The sequence below is a fragment of the Podarcis gaigeae genome (assembly GCF_964106915.1).
Source record: "Podarcis gaigeae genome assembly, chromosome: 1".
In the NCBI taxonomy this organism is placed as follows: Eukaryota; Metazoa; Chordata; class Lepidosauria; order Squamata; family Lacertidae; genus Podarcis; species Podarcis gaigeae.
In genome coordinates, this window is record NC_139678.1 from 74,369,867 (window position 1) to 74,388,415 (window position 18,549).

Below are 18,549 nucleotides of genomic sequence, written 5' to 3' on the forward strand. Positions count from 1 at the left end.
GGAGCAGGCGCTGCTCGCTCAGGTGCTGGGCGAGGCGCTCGCGCAGCCCCCGGCCGGGCCGCTTTGGGATGCAAATGAGGCGCAGCGCGTGCGCCTGGCGAGGAGGAGGGCTTGTTTATGGAACCTGGGCCGGGAGCCACGCGCCGGGCGCGCGAAGTTGCCAAGCGAGCTTCCCATTGGGTGGGAGGAGGCTCGGGAGCCAAGCGGGCGGCGGGGGGTTGCGCGCGGGGTGTGCGGCGCGCGCCGCGTCGCGTGCTGCTGCTGCCGGGGGCCCGCGAGCGGCGGCAGCAGCGCGTGTTGATAAGGGGCAGAGCGGCGAGGCGCTGGCTGCAGAGGTGCCTGGGCAGCGCGCGAGGAGCAAGAGGAAGGGAGGGAGGGAGGAACCAAGCGAGGAAGGAAGGAAAGCAAGCGGGGACGGCGCCTTCCCAGCGCAGCCGGCCTTCACCTCTGCATCCCAAGGGAACGTCGACCCCAGCCTGCCGCCGCCGCCGCCGCTTCGATTTTGCGCGCCAAACTCCGGATCTTAGCGAAGGCGCCGAGGCCGAGAACATCGATGCCCCAAGATGAACGGCGGGGCGATCGCGACGGCTACGCACCAGGCGCCTGGCGAGAGTTTCCCTTTGGGAGGCTGCAGCGGCGCCCACCCGGGCTCCTCGTTGGCGCTCCGGTTGCAGGCGGGACCCTCTCCGTCGGGGCAGCCTCCGCAGTGGGGCGCTGCTAAAGGCGGCCCCGGCCCGGCAACGCAGTCCTCGTCGCGCTGCAAGAGCGCCAAGCGGCGCTCCAGCTCGCCGGAGCTGCTGCGCTGCAAGCGGCGCTTGGCTTTCCCGGGCCTGGCCGGCCAGGCGGGCGTCGGCGGGGCCGCGGCGGTAGCGCGGCGCAACGAGCGCGAGAGGAACCGCGTCAAGCTGGTCAACTTGGGCTTCCAGACTCTGCGCCAGCACGTGCCCAACGGCGCCGCCGCCAAGAAGATGAGCAAGGTGGAGACGCTGCGCTCGGCCGTCGAGTACATCCGGGCTCTGCAGCAGCTCCTCGACGAGCACGACGCCGTCAGCGCCGCCTTCCAGGACAGGCTCCTGCAGCCCGGCCGCATCGCCGCCACCGCCGCCTGCGCGGGCGGAGGAGGCTGCAGCGGCAGCTCGTATTCCTCCGCCTCGCCCTCCTTCGACGGTCGCGACGGCAGCTCGGTGCCCGGCTCGCCGCGCTCGGCGTACTCCTCGGACGAGAGCGGCTACGAGGGGGCGCTCAGCCCCGAGGAGCAGGAGCTGCTCGACTTCACCAGCTGGTTCGGCAGCTACTGACCCCCAGCTGCCACCGCCGACTCCGTCGAGGGAGCTCGCTCTCCGGTAAGTCGCAGAGAGGAAGCCCCGTCGGACACAGCGGGACATGCTTCGCAGTGTAGCTGCATGGGAGGAGGTCGTAAGCGCGCCAGTGTTTCTTCGTACACTTTGTAGGGTTGGAAGGTATCCCCAAGGCTATCCAACTTCTGCTTTAAAACCTCCAAGGAAGGAGTCCACCACTCTCTGAGTTTGAATAGCTCCTAAGTGTCAGAAAGTTCTTAATGCGAAGGTTGCAGGTTTGGTCCCCATATTCCTGGCTTGCTGGGGGTTGGACTAGATGATCCCCCCGGGTCCCTTCCAATTCTACAGTTCTATGATTCATCATGGTAGTCTTTTCATTTAGTCATTTCAGGGTAAAACTCTCTTCACACGGCACACACAACCTGTGTTTTTAAACAATCCCCTGCTTCATTGCTGTGTCAGCCAGGGTTAGACAGTTATGCGCATGCTGCAACAGCACGCTCCTGTCAACCTGGATCGGGATTTTGGCACAGGGTGGCAGGAGCAGCGTTCACACAACTGGCCCATCACTGACCGGTGTAGCTGGAAGTTAGCACTGAATAACTGAAACCGGCCCCTGCAAGTCAAGACAGTCATGTGAATGACTCAGATGTTTTAATATTGCTTGCATGCAAAACTTTCCAGTGAAGGCTGAAATAAATTGACTGAAGCTGGTAATGCAGAAGCAATTCAGTGGTGCTAAAGTTCCACTGAAATGAATGGGGCTACCATGAAAACGGGCTTAGTGTTGGTGTGTCAGTGGTCTTAATGCACTATTGAATGTGGTTCTCTTCATGGGGAGGGCCACCCAAATCAACTTCACTTCAAAGGTTTGTGCCAATAGTTTTCCATAACTTATAAACATTCAGATCTCAGGATGGATACCGCTTGCAGCCGAATTGTTTCTCATCCTGAGTTTTGTTTGAGTTGGCAAGGGCATTGTATCTGCTGCTTACCTGTGTTTCTCATTTGGAAAGAAGAAAGATATAGGTTAAAAATGTTTATGGGTGAGTTTGCCTTGCAGAATAACCAAGAGGGCAGCCCTGTACAACTCTGAAGTAAGGCCCACAGAGTTCAGTGTGGCTTACTCCAATCTCTCAGGTGTGGATATAGGATTGCAGGCAAATCCCTCCAGTTCTAAATAGTTTTGTAGGTCCTATCAATTTCAGTGAAATTTGCGTACAGGTACATTCACATACTGGTGCTGACATGCAAGAAATTGTTGATCAGAATCCTGCCATTTACAAGCCCAGTTATAATTTCTTAAGGAAAGCAGGAAAAGGCTAGATTTAGAAGACACCAGTTTTCCTGACAAAATAGAGGTGAGTGTGTTGAGAAATGCTATATATGTGTACCACATTTTGCTTGGAGAATAGACAGCAACAGTGCAATCCTATATATGTGTATTCAAAAGTAAGCCACACTAAGCTCAATGGGACTTACTGCGCCCTGAATTGCTTTAACGGAACTTGTAGAAGAGGTCTACACTGCATGGATTAGTCTAGCTATGTGACCAGGGGAGAAAGCCCTGGATGGCTCCCCTCAGCCCCGCTGGATCTGTCAGTTATGTGCTCCTAATGGCCTTTCTGTTTTCTTTTGTAGCAAGACTGAAAGGAGCGCTGTGTAGAACTTCAGTACCTCATTGTCCCAGGCACCCGTTAAGATGCAGCAGAAGAGCAACAAGGACCCTTAATTTAACATGCTTCCTACTTCCCGTGAGCCTCATTGCAAAGGACATCGAACGCTCAGATCCTTGTGACATCTGACATTGTTCTTTCATGAAACAAAAGACTAGTGGCTTGTGATCTTTCTTTCTTTCTTTTTTAAAAAGTGCAATTATGTAAATAGGTAATAGGGGCCAAAGATTATACCTGCTGTTGTACAGTAGTATATGGTGCCCCCTCTTGAGTTCTTGAATTACCAATGAAAAAGCTTATTTCTGATTCCAGTGGCAGATGGAGATTACTGGGCTTCCACACTTAATATGTGCATACTTTTTATATGGGAAGGGGTGAAATAATTAAAACTTGATGCTTTCTTTTTTCTGAATGGGAAGGGGACTATTGCCATGTCAGAAATTAACTTTATACGTGTAACTTGAACTGCCTGTGTGAACACTATTGATATGAAGACTTATTTTTGTACAAAAATCTCTAGAAATTGCAATTGGAGAGGAAATATTTGTAGAAGTCTGTTGCACCCTTGACTTCTTAACACTGCCAGCTAGGACGTTTTGAGACCTTATACAACTTAGATAAAGTTTCCTAACATTTTATACTAAAGGAGTGTAAAACTGTTTGTGTTGAATATGATGTCACAAGACTTTGTTTGTATTTTGTTTTTGGGTCTGGTGTGAAGGTTCAATTCTCTGGAGAAAAACAACAACCCTGAAGTTTTATTTTTAATGTATTGAAGGTATTTTTGTATGCACTTGTTAGGATTTGTTGAGATGTATATATGCAGTTTTTAAAGAGTATCCTATTTTATGTAAATCAACTTTATAAATAAAATCTATTTATAAATAGCCTTTGTTATCATAGCTGTCTTATTCTGATCTCTTGGATGTGGGAAAGGGAAAGCTACAGAGGCAGATTAATACTGTTTTTACCTTTGTTTAGATTCATATTCATAATCTGGGTTCAGATGTCACATTGAACCATGGTTCAGTGTCACTTAATGAGCCTAGCCTCTGCTTGTATACTTCCCTCCTTTCCTATGCAGCCAGGGTATGGAAAGCTTTCCCTTAACCACAGTTTGTTGTGTTGTCCAGTGTGTCAAAACTCATCAACACTTCACTATAGTTAATTGCCAGAGGGAAACTTAAAATTGTGGTTTTAGATGCTGGCTTCTTGAAATCACCCATAGTTAGTGTTAGCCAGAGTTTCTGGTTCAGGCAACCCAGGAAGCTGTGATTAACTAAATGTGGAAGTGGAAGATTCTGAACCTGGAGACCTGGGGGAGGCTATGCTCAATCATGTCATGCTAAACTGAGGGTGGAGAATCTGTGGCCCACCAGATATTGTTGGATTCCAACTCCCACCGGCACTAGTGAGCATGGCCAGTGGTCAGAGAGGATGGGAGTTTTTTAGTTCATTAGCATATAGAGGGTCTCAGGTTCTCTTAGTTTAGAATAATGCTCAAATCTGGTCATGGATTACATAACATTACTATATGTTGCCTTAATGCTAGTAAGTGGTTTGTAAGTTCTCCCTGTTGCACATACACAGCATTAGAAGGGATTTTAGGCTCCTAACGTCTATCCTATTCAGAGACACCAAATTTACCAAAGTAAGTAATTCAATGTTCATTTTTACCCAACTTTTCTTGGAGTAAAAAAAAATAGGGGGAGTTTACAGTATTTGTATAGGTAAAATACTTGTGTGATAGAAAACTGTGCACCTTTTTACACTGAGAAAATGGCTGTAGAACGTACCTGCTGCTCCTGCTTTCAGTTGCTGGCATCAGTCTCTCACTTGGGTCCCCATCAGAGATAAAGACCAAATACATAGCATAATTACTTTGTTAACTAGTGCTTTTAATATTTGCATGGCAAAGCATTATAGCATATATTTAAGCTTTGTTGAGCGGGACAGCATTTTTGTGTTCAAGTGCTTAAATATATACACCTCATACCACTTCTGATGAAAAATTTACAACAAAGACCTCAATTATTATGGATGGCTTTTACCAGTACTCTATATTTGCATTATTCAATGGAAAAGGGAAACATTATTTTTGTGAGACTACACAAGAAAAACAGCCACTGTATGTCACCTTAATTACTAATTATGCTATTGAGCCAGAAATTGCAAGTCCAAGAACTATTTTATAGGAATACTGGCCCATTGAAGAGTAGCTTTGGGTCTAATTTCTGTCACAAACTTTCGGCCTTCAGAATCTAGATCATGATTGGACATATTTCATTGCACTTGATTATAAGGCAGAGAAATATAAAATAAAACCAAGATAATACTTGTTAGTGAAGTGGAGCCTAGGACAAGCTCTTTGTGTTGTGATATCTCACCTTATTTTCCTATGTTGTGCTTTTACTCCTGTTCAGTTCCATTTAAATTGGTGTCAGAACCTGGCTCTTAGTTAACTGGAAATAAGCATATAGGGCTGATGAGTAGACAATTTCATTTACACCCAGAGGTTATTTAGGAGCCTTTCAAGTGAATAAGCATCAAAGCTTTGTCAGGATACCTTGTGTAAGACTTGTCTTGCCTCTGGCTTCATCCAGAGGGCATGTTTCGGTGTGTACAATTGCCGTAACCAAAAAATCCTGAGAGGAAAGGGGAGAGAGCAAGTGTGAGGCATAGACTGGCAATAAAAAACAATTCTCGAAATGTTCTTGCGTTTAATGGTTCTGCAGAAACTCAAAACCGCAAGCCAGGCCGATACCAATACAGACTTCACAACATTAAACTATAACACTATTCTCAGGCTGGCCATTGGTAAATTCTGCTTTCCCCCCCTTTCTTCTTCCTTAGCTATACTGTTCCAGTTAAAGTAAGAGGAGGAAGTGAGTACTTGTCAGAAGCTCAATAAGAGGCTAGCTGCAGTCCAGGCTTCCCCTTTTCTCTCCAAGTCAACAGTATTTTGATAATCCAGGCTGCAATCTGCAAAGTGAAGACTTCAAAGGAGTCCTGGAAATGGCCTGTAGGCTTCAGGTCAGTCCCCTCTTGGAAGTCTGCAGGTTTGTTGGTTTGCTGGAGCAAACCAGTTAGTTGCAAAGTTGAACTCGGTGGATCTAGGACGGTGGAAAGAACAGCGGTCCCAACTGGGGACAATCTTGGGGAAAATAGGGATTAAACTAATAATCTAATACTTTTAACAAGGATGAGGATATTAACTAAAATACAGTGGTACCTCGGGTTACATACGCTTCAGGTTACATACGCTTCAGGTTACAGGCTCCGCTAACCCAGAAATAGTGCTTCAGGTTAAGAACTTTGCTTCAAGATGAGAACAGAAATTGCACGGTGGCGGCGCAGCAGCAGCAGGAGGCCCCATTAGCTAAAGTGGTGCTTCAGGTTAAGAACAGTTTCAGGTTAAGAACGGACCTCCGGAATGAATTAAGTACTTAACCTGAGGTACCACTGTAAATAATTGGAGAAATACACATTTTTTGTTTGCCTGGTTCACAGACGCTATGGCCTGGTTGGCAATAGCATGGTAAGTCAAACTATGGCTTACTGACTGGGACAGTGTGGAAACATATGCTTCTGCAGAAAAGCTCACAACTGCATGGGTTCTCCCTGGTTCTTTCTTAGTGCTTAGTGTGACGTCTGAATCAGGATCTGTGCTTTAGTTCTCTCCTCACCAACCACCAGCTGTAGCCAAGGTTTGTTAGAGAACCCAGCCATTATGTCTTGACTCTTAGACAAGGCTCCTTAGTCCTTTCCCCTGGAAAACCATTTCTTCAAATCCTTCATCTGGTATCCTTGCCTGCAGATTGTGAAAAGGAAGCTATGGATCTGCTCTGTTTTGCTACTAACCAGGCCCCAGTAGCAGACATGGTGGGTCTGTGGCTCTCACCTGACCTCTGATCGGTCATTCTGCTGCTCCCTGGCAGGTGGAGGGGAGGGGCAGCAGTGAGGTGGGCGCAGGGCAAACACACTGGCAGAGCCAATCTGCTGATGCGTTTGCAGCATACCAACCTCCCTGCTGTCTTGCCTTTCCTCCTCCCCCTCCTGATAAGCAGCAGCAACGCAACCGGCCAGAGGCCAGGTGAGCACTGCCATTCCACCTCCTACTGCCATGTCTCATTCCCAAAGCCAGAACTGGAGCAGTCATTCACAGATGACCCAGTGCTGCAAGCTGGCTCCAGTAGGAAAGAAGGTACAATCTGTAGGAAAGAATCCATTGGGCCTGCTCCATCACCTACGTGTGGCTGTTGGGACTTTTAAACTGGGAATTTCAAACTGGGAATTTTAAAGACAAATTCCTAGCCCTCATGGTTTGCAGATCAAAAATTTGAAACTACGTTGCTTATCGGGCCCTGGGACAGGGTTGCAATGGTCAAGGTTTGGGGTTTTCAAGGTTTTCAAGGTTTGAGACTCTTTCAGATGACCTATTTATTGAGCATTCATCCTGATTTCGTCGCACAAAGCTCATGAGGAGATCAAGCAATGCCCAGTCTGAATTAATCATTCATTCTCATTTGTCTGCAAGGAGATTATATGACAATGAGCAACCATCCAGATTTCATCTGGATTTGCTTGTTCCTACGAGTTAATCAGTCATTTTTCTCACACATTTTATTTCCTCATCACTTTCCTAACTGCAAAAAGTCTGTTTTCTTAAAGGTGGAGTGGTTGTACCAGAGTGTTTTAATCAACTTAAATTGCACACACTTAAATTTCAGGATGCAACTGAATCCCTCCCACAAAATATGGAATTTGGAGGTGACCTAAGAGCCCATTTCCTTGTCCTCCCTTGTCCTTCTTCACTCCATGCTGCTTCTCCTTTTTGGTTCCACTTGTGTAATCAAAATGTCCTGATATCTGTGAAAACTCAGATTTTATCATCCACATCTGTGTTGTTGTTTTTTTGGAGGGGTTAGAACACAGTAGACACAGGCTACATACACACGATCAATTTAAAGTGCTCCCCCCATACAATCCTGGGAATTGTAGTTTAAGAATGCTGGGAACTGTGGTTCTGTGAGGATCCTGAATTAGGATTCTTTGGAGGAAAAATGTTTTGAGTGCATTGTGTGTACACAGCCACAATCTTTCTTAAACCAGTTGTTTGGTTAGAAAAAGATGTATGGGCAAGGACCAACACATTGCTTTTGTTGGTAATTTTAGTTGCGCTGTGGAACTGAGAACCTGCCAGCCCCCAGTTTGCTACCACTGTTCCCTTCCACTGTTGCTGCAGCTCTATGCAACACAAGGAAGGGAACAGGCAACAAGTCATACACAAAAGCATGGGCAATAAGGAAGGAACCTCCAAGAGGGTGCCTTTAAAGTTACTAATGCCTTCTTGCCGGAAGTTGTCTTGCAATCACAGCCTTCGCTGAGAGCAAACAGACACAACTCATAAACACTGTTGTTACTTTCTTCATTATAACTGCCAGGAGAGAGATCGGCTGAGAAAATGCCTCTGTTGCCTCCCTTCTGCCTTTAGCCAACAGAAAGAGGATTATAGGCTGGGCAATGTTTTATATGGTGCCAGTTTCTTGAGCCACCCCATCCTTCAGGGGGAAAAGTTGAAGCAAGTACTGTGATGAATATCCCTTTGATACTTTCAAATAAACTTTTAAAAGACGGCTACATATCTCTCCGTGTTGTTATAGGATGTGTGTATCTGAGGTCAAAACACAGCTAGGCTTCAAGATTCGCATTTCTTTGAATTTTGCAAGGCAGTTCACCAATCAAGAAACGGGTCCAAATATGTGTATATTAGGGGGATGTGCACATAAACATGCATATATTAGTGAAAACGTTAAAAAATACATTATATTAGGGGAAACTGCTTAAACAAATATATATTAGAGTCAAATGTACATTACAGAATCATAGAATTGTAGAGTTGAAAGGGACACCAAGGTTAAAATGCTATCAGTTAAAATACTGACAAGTTTTCATGAGTCCTTCCTTTGAAAAAAAAATTGCAAACTGATGCAGAAATGTGGAGAACTGAAATTAATAATTGCAAAATGAAAAATTGGAAGAAACTTAGATTGATGGATTCAGCTACCCTATCAACAAATTAGCGCAATTGGCATCAGGTATATGTCTTAAAAGTCATGCCTTCACCCTTACAGTCCTCTCCTTTTCCAGAAAGGCTTCTGGTTAGTTCATGAGGGCTTTCCTTGTCTTGATTGGTTCTCAACTTCCCCTGACATCACCAGATCTTTCCCTCTCCCCTTCATACACCAAAATGCATCATATATCACTTCTTTCTTTCTTTCTTTCTTTCTTTCTTTCTTTCTTTCTTTCTTTCCCTTTTCACAAACTGGGAACGCAGAAAGAAGACAGGAGCAGGAGCGAAGCGAGTGGGAGGGAGATCGCTCCGAGGGGAGGAAGGTTTGAAAGAGTTCAGAGCAGCTTCTGGGACAATGAGAGCAGGTCAGTGTGCGCATTGTGGCTGACTCTATCCATCTAAATAAAGGGAAGGTTCTGACTTGTGTCCCAGCTGGGAGAGTTTTTGTGTTGTTTTGTTGTTTTGTTGTCGGGCCCCTCCTCCCTGTTTGCTCCTCCCCCCTCCCCTCCGTCTCTCCTTCTCCAAATGGATCAAAGTGGTACCCTCACTCTCCCCCCACCGCCACCCCTTTCTCAGCCCCCTCTTCTCCAGAGCATGGCACAATGTGGCCTTTTGTGGAGGCCACTGCAGAGGCCTTTTGCACCTCATTATCATCATTGTGTGCCCCCATTATCCTGTCCCACTCCTTGTAAATAAACTCTATAGTGAGGAGACTGGGAGAATGGCAATGGGCGGAGAGATTGTGTGTGTGTGAAGAGCAGAGGGTGTTGAGGTTCACCTGTCATTTGGCAAATCTGAGCTGCAATAGCAAGAGAAAGTTGCACATGGCATAGGATGAAAGGGCATATAGGCAGAAATAATTGGGGGACACATTATCAAGATCATTATTGGGAAAACAACTGTGGTGCTGTTGGCAACTCTAGTATCAGCAGGGAGCATGGCAGTTCATGCAGTTTGCTCTGGGTCACCATTTGACCTCCCAGCTATTTGATTTGAAGGGGAAAAGGAAGCTAGCATTGGGAGGGGGCATCCTGAGTGACACAGAGCAAGCAAATAAAGAGCCCCTTAAATGTTCAAGTATCTGATCAGATTTCTGGTGGGTCTGCTAGCTGTTTATTGAAAAGCCATATTAAAAGAAGAAAATTAGAATCTCTGATGTCTTTACATTTCCAACTGGTAGCAAGCGTATAATTACATTTTCTTTACTCATGTAGCCATTTGACCAGGGGTAACAAAAGTGGCAGTTACTCCAGAGGTTACTAGACTTCAGTTCCCATCATTCCTGAACACTGTAGTCTAACAACATCTGGACAGCATCACATTGCCTATCTATGTATTAGACACTGCAAGTTTCACTCATGACTGTAGATCAAGTGGCTGTTGTTTCCTGGAGACTGGAATCAGCCAGGGACTCATATGTAACTATTAGGGAGGGGAAGGACCACCGCTCAGTGGCAAAGTCCATGCTTTGCACACAGAAGGTCCTGTATTCAATGCCTGGTACCTTCAGATAAAAGGAACAGTTAACAGGTGATGCAGCAACCCCTGCCTAGAAGTGAGAGACCCACAGGTAGGACTGGGGGAAAGCTGCAGCTTCCCACATTCTACTTAGATTGTGTTTTATCTCACTAAAATGGATCCAACCCTTGCCTATCTGATAACCTTATTGTCATAATGAATGACATAAGGACTTGAAAGCATGGCACACCTGAAGAATTGTATCAATGCACCCTGATTTCTTCATTGAGCATACAGGATGAGTCATGTTGAGAATTGCACAAAAACAAAGCATGACTCAAGCAATTTAGGTTTGGGGTTCTGAAGGGATATACAATGAGAACCTACAAATTAGGCGTTTTATAATCTGTTGAATTTAGGCACACAAAATTCCCAATCTCCAGACACTTCTAGTTACACAATAACCCTGGCTTTTATTCTTAGCTGGCTTTATTGAAGAGTTATTTATTCAATCAAGCACTTGCTGATTTCTAATACCTAGCTTTAAGTAATATGCTGCTCATTAATGTGTTTTCTATCATGGTTGGTTGTGTTTATAATTTTAATTTATTTCTTTTGCTGTATCCACTATGCTGGAATTTTTATAGTGAACATACAGTTCTTCAGAGGGGAGTTATAGTCAGGCACAGAGAGTGGTCCAAACTCCTGCTCTATAGCTGGTCTTCACAAGTCACAAGGATTTTGAAGGCAACTTGCAATTATTTGAGCCTATAACAAATCATACAAATGAGTTAAGGAACAGGAAAAAGGAACCATCTTGTGCTGCTATCATTGGGGGGGGGGGGATTGTGCTTTGTCTGTATATAAACTGACAGCTTTATGAAATATCCACAGCTTTAACAAGCACTGCAGTTATTTCAGCAAGAGGAAATAGATGCAATCTCCCACCTCCAGAGCTTCACCTTTGGCCATTACCTTTGGCTCAGAACCTATCATTGTTGCTGCTAAGGAAACACCACAAGCCCCATTCATGTGTTTGTTAACTGGATCTGTGGGGCCATGTTCAGCATCTCCTCCATTGCGACCTACCTGCATTGAGTGAGAAGGTGAGAAGGCGGTTGTAGCACATCCACCTGAATTTGTTATGGTCCTCCAATGATTAGGAGCTCTGATCATGCAGGCTTTGTAATCATGGGGAGGTATTTAACTGTTTCCAGCCAAATGTGCTTACAAACCCTCTTGGGACGTTCCTGCTCAGTGTGAAAGGATTGGAGAAGAAAGGGGTGGGGGACAGTGCTTGCAGACCCGTGACCCCTCCATGGGTACCATATTCGTGACTGCCTGAACAGGGCTTTCATCTCATTTCATAATGTAAAGGACAACCTTTGGAATGTAAGGGTGCACACAGAAGTAAATAGCTCGAACAGTCAGGATGCTGTGCAGGAATACTATTAGGGTTTCTTTCTAAGGGAAAAACTGTAACATGTCTCATTTGCATATATATACATAGTCATACCTTGGGTTGAAGTAGCTTCAGGTTAAGTATTTTCGCGTTGCACTCCGCAGTGACCCGGAAGTAACGGAGTGTGTTACTTCCGGGTTTTGCCGCTCGCGCATGCGCAGACGCTCAAAATGACGTCACACGCATGCGCAGAAGTGGTGAATCACCGCACGCGCAGATGCGGGTTACGCTCTACTCAGGATGCTAATGGGGCTCTGGAACGGATCCCATTTGCATCCAGAGGTACCACTGTATGTGCATTTAATGCACATAGAGCCTCATAAAGCAACCAAGAGTTTTTCTCTAAATACATCATTCTGCAAGTTCTTGGATATCTAATAGTCAAAATTCAGGAAAATAAAAGCTGTAAATGAAGTGATGTGCTTTAACATGGAGACGAAATAAAAGATGAAATGATTTGGCCTGCAATTGATGATAGACCGTAGGCTAGTTCTTCAGTGAGTCTGGCAACCTCATACATACTAAATGTGGCAAGCGGGTCTGGATCTAACCACCTAGTATTGTACTAGGATATATGTGTGTGTGTGTGTGTGTGTGTGTGTGTGTGTTGTGTATTTTTCTATCTGTCATGTTGGGCAGGATATTTCACTCCCCATTACACCAAATATTAATCTGGGTCAGAAGCATAGAAAACCTGTTATTAGCTGATTGGAAAATGTTGAATCAGCAGCCTACACAGACCTAACTTGGGTGGGCTTTTATTGCTTTTACTGTTTTCACACAAACACAATTCCAACAGGGTTTAATTCAATGATGAGAAATGGCCCAAAGGCCGACAAATACAATAAAACTGCCATTCCCAATCAAGTGCTTTCATTCTCCATGTATTAAGATCTCCATATATGAAGTTCTTTCTTTTATCACCCCTCTGCCTTTTCTTCTAGCAAAGCCCTGCATTTGCCGAGTAAAGCCTGCCTCCCAAACTGAAGCCTACGGCTCTAAGATTTGTCCCCGTATAGTCATAATGCAAATAAATGTGTGTAAACTTTGTGTAAACTTTCTTTCTGCCTTTCTTTTCATGGCTGTGTAGATACGACTTCATATTGCTGACGTACGCAGATCCCCCTCCCCAACGATGAAAAATATGTTGCTCCAAAGTCCCGGAGCTTCCAGCAGAGAGCAGGTGTGGAGGCCACGTGTCTCACCATCAGCTACAGCTCAGGTTCTTTGCTGATTGGACCCTGGCTCGCGCCTAGGCACCCTTGCCCTGCATTCTTCAACCTCATCCATGCCCCCCCCCGCGTTTCCACGTTACCTCTACCCCTGTGGTCAGTGATTAATGGTGACCATCAATCTGCCATTCCTGCAGTGAATGCAACAGTCAGTTTGTGATTAACCTTTAAAAAACCCCCCCTCTTTCCCCTTTTAAGCCCCATGCTGAGATTATCACATGAAATAAACCAGGGCCCATTCAGGGTCTCCAGAGAACAGGTCTCCTGTTCTTTTCATATTGAAATGGAGCTGTATCAAAAGCTTCTTTGAAGTGTGTTCCACGGGAGAGAGATATTCTCCCTGAGATACTGTTGGAAGAGAGAACCACTAAGCCAATGGGGCAAAAGTGGATTGTTCTGTTGGTGAAGAACTTGTTAACGTGTTGGAAGGCCCTCTGCCTGCAATAGGCTGCTTATTCTTGAATCACTGCAGACTATTAAAGGGCTCAGAGTTTTATTTCAATAATTATTATCTGTGCAATATTGCTGAAGGCCCCAGACAACAAGATCCTCTTTGTGATATTTGGGTCTGCCTGCCGTACTCTCATTGCAGACTCATTTTGTCTGAGCCAACATGGGTTTAATTAGATTGACTCAGCCAACTCACTACAACGCAGTCACCCTGCTAAAGAGTAATACCATTTTGCCTCTGCTCTAGTGTTCAGAGTGTGTATAAAGCATTTCTGCCTATACATAAAACTACACTATTCCCTAGCAGTGTGTCTGTACTGCCCAGAATAGTATGAAGCACTATAAAACACACACACACACACACACACACACGTGTGACAGTAGGGCAGGTCAAAAAATTGGGGGGGCTGGCCTACTGTGGATGGGGTCCAGTCACGGATGACTCTGGGGTTGCGGCGCTCATCTCACTTTACTGACTGGCTGAGGGAGCCAGCAGACAGCTTCTGGGTCATGTGGCCAGCATGACTAAGCCGCTTCTGGCAAACCAGAGCAGCGCACAGAAATGCCGTTTACCTTCCCGCCGGAGCGGTACCTATTTATCTATTTGCACTTTGACGTGCTTTCAAACTAATAGGTTGGCAGGAGCTGGGACCGGGCAACGGGAGCTCACCCTGTCGTGGGAATTCGAACCGCCGACCTTCTGATCGGCAAGTCCTAGGGTCTGTGGTTTAACCCATAGCACCACCTGCATCCCATATAACTGCTTTGTACCCTCCAATTCTCAGTTCTGGGGACTTCTTGGCACTCTGTGCCAGCTTCTAAATGTCATGGAATGTAGCTTTAAGCAACAAAGCAACTATGTACAAATGTAGGGACAGTTGTCTTGGAGGAAAGGGGTATTGTAGTGGTGCACACTATGCACACAGATCACAGTGGGTCCCAGCAGTATTTCTTAGAACCTACTAAAGGGAAGTTTTCCTACAACCTACCAAGAGGAAACATCTAGATTTTTTCTGGCTAGCCCTGTATGCATTGCAAGTGAATCCAATTAACAAATCTCTGCATTTTATACTCAAAAGTGGTAACATACTTTTGTGATTTCAAATATAGGTTTCATTTTTTTAAAAAAAGATTATATGCGTATTTTGTGCCCCCACCATTTGAAGGGGAAAATGACGTTGACATGACACATGATGCAGCGAGGACAGAATAACTCGAAGGCTCATTCTGTCCAATCAGAATAGAAGAGCAGCTTGTGAAAGTTTGCAAGAGTTTCCAGTATTCACTGATGTCAGGATTGTTTCAGAAATAAAATCAATACTAGGTAATGGTGGGGATGGGTATTATATATAATAATTTAGAGTGCAAAAGGCCATTTTATACTGTATCTCAAGCAACCATTAGACCTACTCCTCTGCTCTGCCTTTCATTTGCCTGTAATCACCTAGTCCAGGGGTCTGCAACCTTTAAGACAAAAAGAGCCACTTGGACCCGTTTCCGAAGGAAAAAAAACTGGGAGCCGCAAAACTCGTCATTATAAAAATAACTTTTTTGTCACTTTTTAAAATTATTTCTTTGTTTGACCCCTCAGAATGACTCCTCCTCATAGAAATAAATGTTAAATTAACAAGTTACCTTTTTTGTGTGTGTGTGTTCCTCACTCCCCTTCAAAACAGTGACCAGCGTACATGCCCCCTTTCAATGCAGTGACCAGCGTACATGCCCCTTACAATGTAGCGGGTGGGCGGGCGGGAAGGTGACGTCGGAACGGTGCGGGACTAACGCACGCACCACCCCCATGCAACGTCACAGCCAGTACAGCGCCCGCCACAGTGGGGAGTGTTGGGGCACACAATGCGCCTCCTCCCCTCGCTAGTGTCCGCCCCGGAGCCGCGGCAAAGGTGTAAAAGAGCCACATGCGGCTCCGGAGCCGCAGGTTGCAGACCCCTGACCTAGTCCTAGAATGTTTTATTTCACAGTGAGAACAAAGTTTTACGGGTTTGAGTTGCGTGCCTGTGAGCTGCTTGAGTGCTTCAGAGTCTTTTACCTTCACTGATAAGCATGCAAATGATCAAACAAAATCCAATTAATATTCAAATCACCTCAATGCACCACCCCGATGCCTGCAAACAGACTTTCATTTTGTGAATGGTCTTTTTATCACTCTCAGATATTTGTATCTCATTTGAATGTATTTTGTGCACCGTTGATTTTAAGAGGAGAGTTAACTGCACCATGCGTGCTCTTTATCATATAAAGGTCTGTTTTGGTGGGGACACATAGGCGCCGACTCCATGGGGCCTGAGGGGGCCCGAGCCCCCTCAAAAATTCGTTTGGGGGGCTCCGCCCCCCCAATAATTTAAGAAAATTATTACCGCAAATTTCGCTCTATAACACGCAGATTTTTTCTCCTAAAAAGTAAGGGGAAATGTCTGTGCGTGTTATTGAGCGAATGTGTGGTCCCTGGAGCTGACTCGCCGGAGCGCAGGGGCAAAAACAGGCAAAAATCAGGCAAAAATAAGATTGGGCGGGCGGGCGGAGGGAAGGCGGAAGCTGCTGCTTTCCTGCATTCTGCCTCAGGGTCTTACTGCCCACCCACTTCTGTTGCTGCGTTTGCTCAAACTCAACAAAGAGCAGGGAATCCCCTACCCTCCTGGCAAGCAGAGGGTTAAGGAAAGGATCGAGTCCTTCCTTCTAATTCTTTCCTAGTCACACTGCGTGCAGGCTCCAGCCCACCACCTCCTCCTCTCCGTGCTCTAGGGACTCGCAGGTGGGAGAGAGAGAGAGAGGGCTGGCTTGGGGGGGGGACTTTTGCCTTCCTTTCCTCCCCCCCACCCCGTTAAACTCCTCCCCTGCATTCTTAGCCAGCTGCTTCTCCGCACACCCCTCTTGTGCTTCTTGTCCCTTCTGTGTTTTTCCTTCCCTCCCCATTTAAAACGTGGTGACAAAGCACGGATCCACATGGATCCTCAGGATTTTTGCATTGGGTCACTCCAAATTCACCATCAGATCACATTACATGTCCATGGCTACAGTCTGTACCAAAAAAATCACGCACCCACTGTTGCCTGGGGCTGCAATGGTGCAAAAGCATGGTTACAAAGCATGGATCCACAGGATCTTTGCACTGGGTCACCCCAAATTCACCATCAGATAACATAGCATGTCCATGGCTACAGCCTGCACCAAAAAAATCACGCACCCACTGTGGCCTGGGGCCACAATGGTGCAAAAACGTGGTTACAAAGCACGGATCCACATGGATCCTCAGGATTTTTGCATTGGGTCACCCCAAATTCACCATCAGATCACATAGCATGTCCATGGCTACATCTTGCACCAAAAAAATCACGCACCCACTGTTGCCTAGGGTCACAGTGGTGCAAAAACGTGGTTACAAAGCACGGATCCACATGGATCCTCAGGATTTTTGCATTGGGCTACTCCAAACTCACTGTCAGATATTAAAAATCTTTATAAAATAGAGAATTAAATACATACAGAATGTTAATTTTTCAGTTTTTAAATATTAGTACTAGTTTAGTACTGTATTTCTATATTACTATAGTACTGTATTAGTTATTTTCAAATACTTAAATATTTTTAGGGTGTAAGACCCAATTAAAGCCCGTTATTTACATACAGTATTACAGTATTTACATACAGTATTAGGCATACTGTATTAACTTTATTAACTGTATTAAAGCATTAACTTTGAGATATTATTTTTATTTAATGAACCCTCAGCCTTATTCAAAGTAAGCTTAAATTAGCTATTTCACTTATTAATCAAAGTGCTATTACTGTGCGACAGCAATATTTTATGTTTTATTCTTTTAATGATAGTTTAGGATTTATTTAAATATCATTTCAGTCTTTTCAGAGCTATATATTCACTGCTCTGTAATAATCTATAAGCATAATTGTTACTGTAAATTAAATTAGCTTTTTACAAAAATACCGTGCGTGTTTATGTTTTGTTTCTTTTTTCAAAGCCAAAATGTTTCAGGCTTGTCGAGTTTCCCAGAGTGTGGAGTTATAGAGAGTCGAGTTTTCGGGGTTCTAATGTTGATCATATGACTCTAAAATACTTTTAAAAAACTTTAAAACTCACTAATTTTCATCTAAAATTTAGAAAACTTCCCGGGGCAGGACCCCGGTATGGGCCCCCCCAATATTTTTTATAAGTCGGCGCCCCTGTGGGGACACATCCTCTCAGGTTAATTTTACAGTACCATAGCATCTGATAATAATCATTGCATAACTTGTTATATCGAACATAAGGAGAATATAAGGAGAAAAGAAACCTACAGTGGTACTGGGTTACAGACACTTCAGGTTACAGACTCTGCTAACCCAGAAATAGTACCTCAGGTTAAGAACTTTGCTTCAGGATGAGAACAGAAATCGTGTGGTGGCAGCGTGGCGGCAGTGGGAGGCCCCATTAGTTAAAGTACCTCAGGTTAAGAACAGACCTCCAGAACGAATTAAGATCTTATCCCGAGGTACCACTGTACTCCCAAATCCACAGTTGGTCAATTCCTTCATTGAAAATGTCAAAACACTGCGGTAAAGTTTTATAAGGTAAAGGTAAATGACCTCTGGACGGTTAAGTTCAGTCAAAGGTGACTATGGGGTGTGGCACTTATCTGGCTTTCAGGCTGAGGGAGCCGGCATTTGTCCACAGACAGCTTTCCGGGTCATGTGGCCAGCATGACTAAACCACTTTTGGTGCAACAGAACACTGTGATGGAAGCCAGAGAGCATGGAAATGCCATTCATTTTCTCACCACAGTGGTACCTATTTATCTATTTGCACTGATGTGCTTTCAAACTGCTAGGTTTGCAGAAGCTGGGACAGAGCAATGGGAGCTCACCCCATTGTGAAGATCCGAACCAG

General features: G+C 45.2%; 2 protein-coding genes across 2 annotated transcripts in view; both read left to right on the forward strand.

The window, feature by feature from the left end:
• The window catches only part of TH (tyrosine hydroxylase), a 532,003-nt gene that overhangs the window by 398,028 nt on the left and 115,426 nt on the right, over positions 1 to 18,549 (forward strand). The window lies entirely within an intron of this gene.
• ASCL2 (achaete-scute family bHLH transcription factor 2) lies at positions 232 to 3,861 on the forward strand. The gene is made up of 2 exons (XM_083723651.1): positions 232 to 1,343; positions 2,940 to 3,861. The coding sequence occupies exon 1, from the start codon at positions 564 to 566 to the stop codon at positions 1,296 to 1,298; it is 735 nt and encodes a 244-aa protein (XP_083579777.1). The 5' UTR covers positions 232 to 563; the 3' UTR covers positions 1,299 to 1,343; positions 2,940 to 3,861.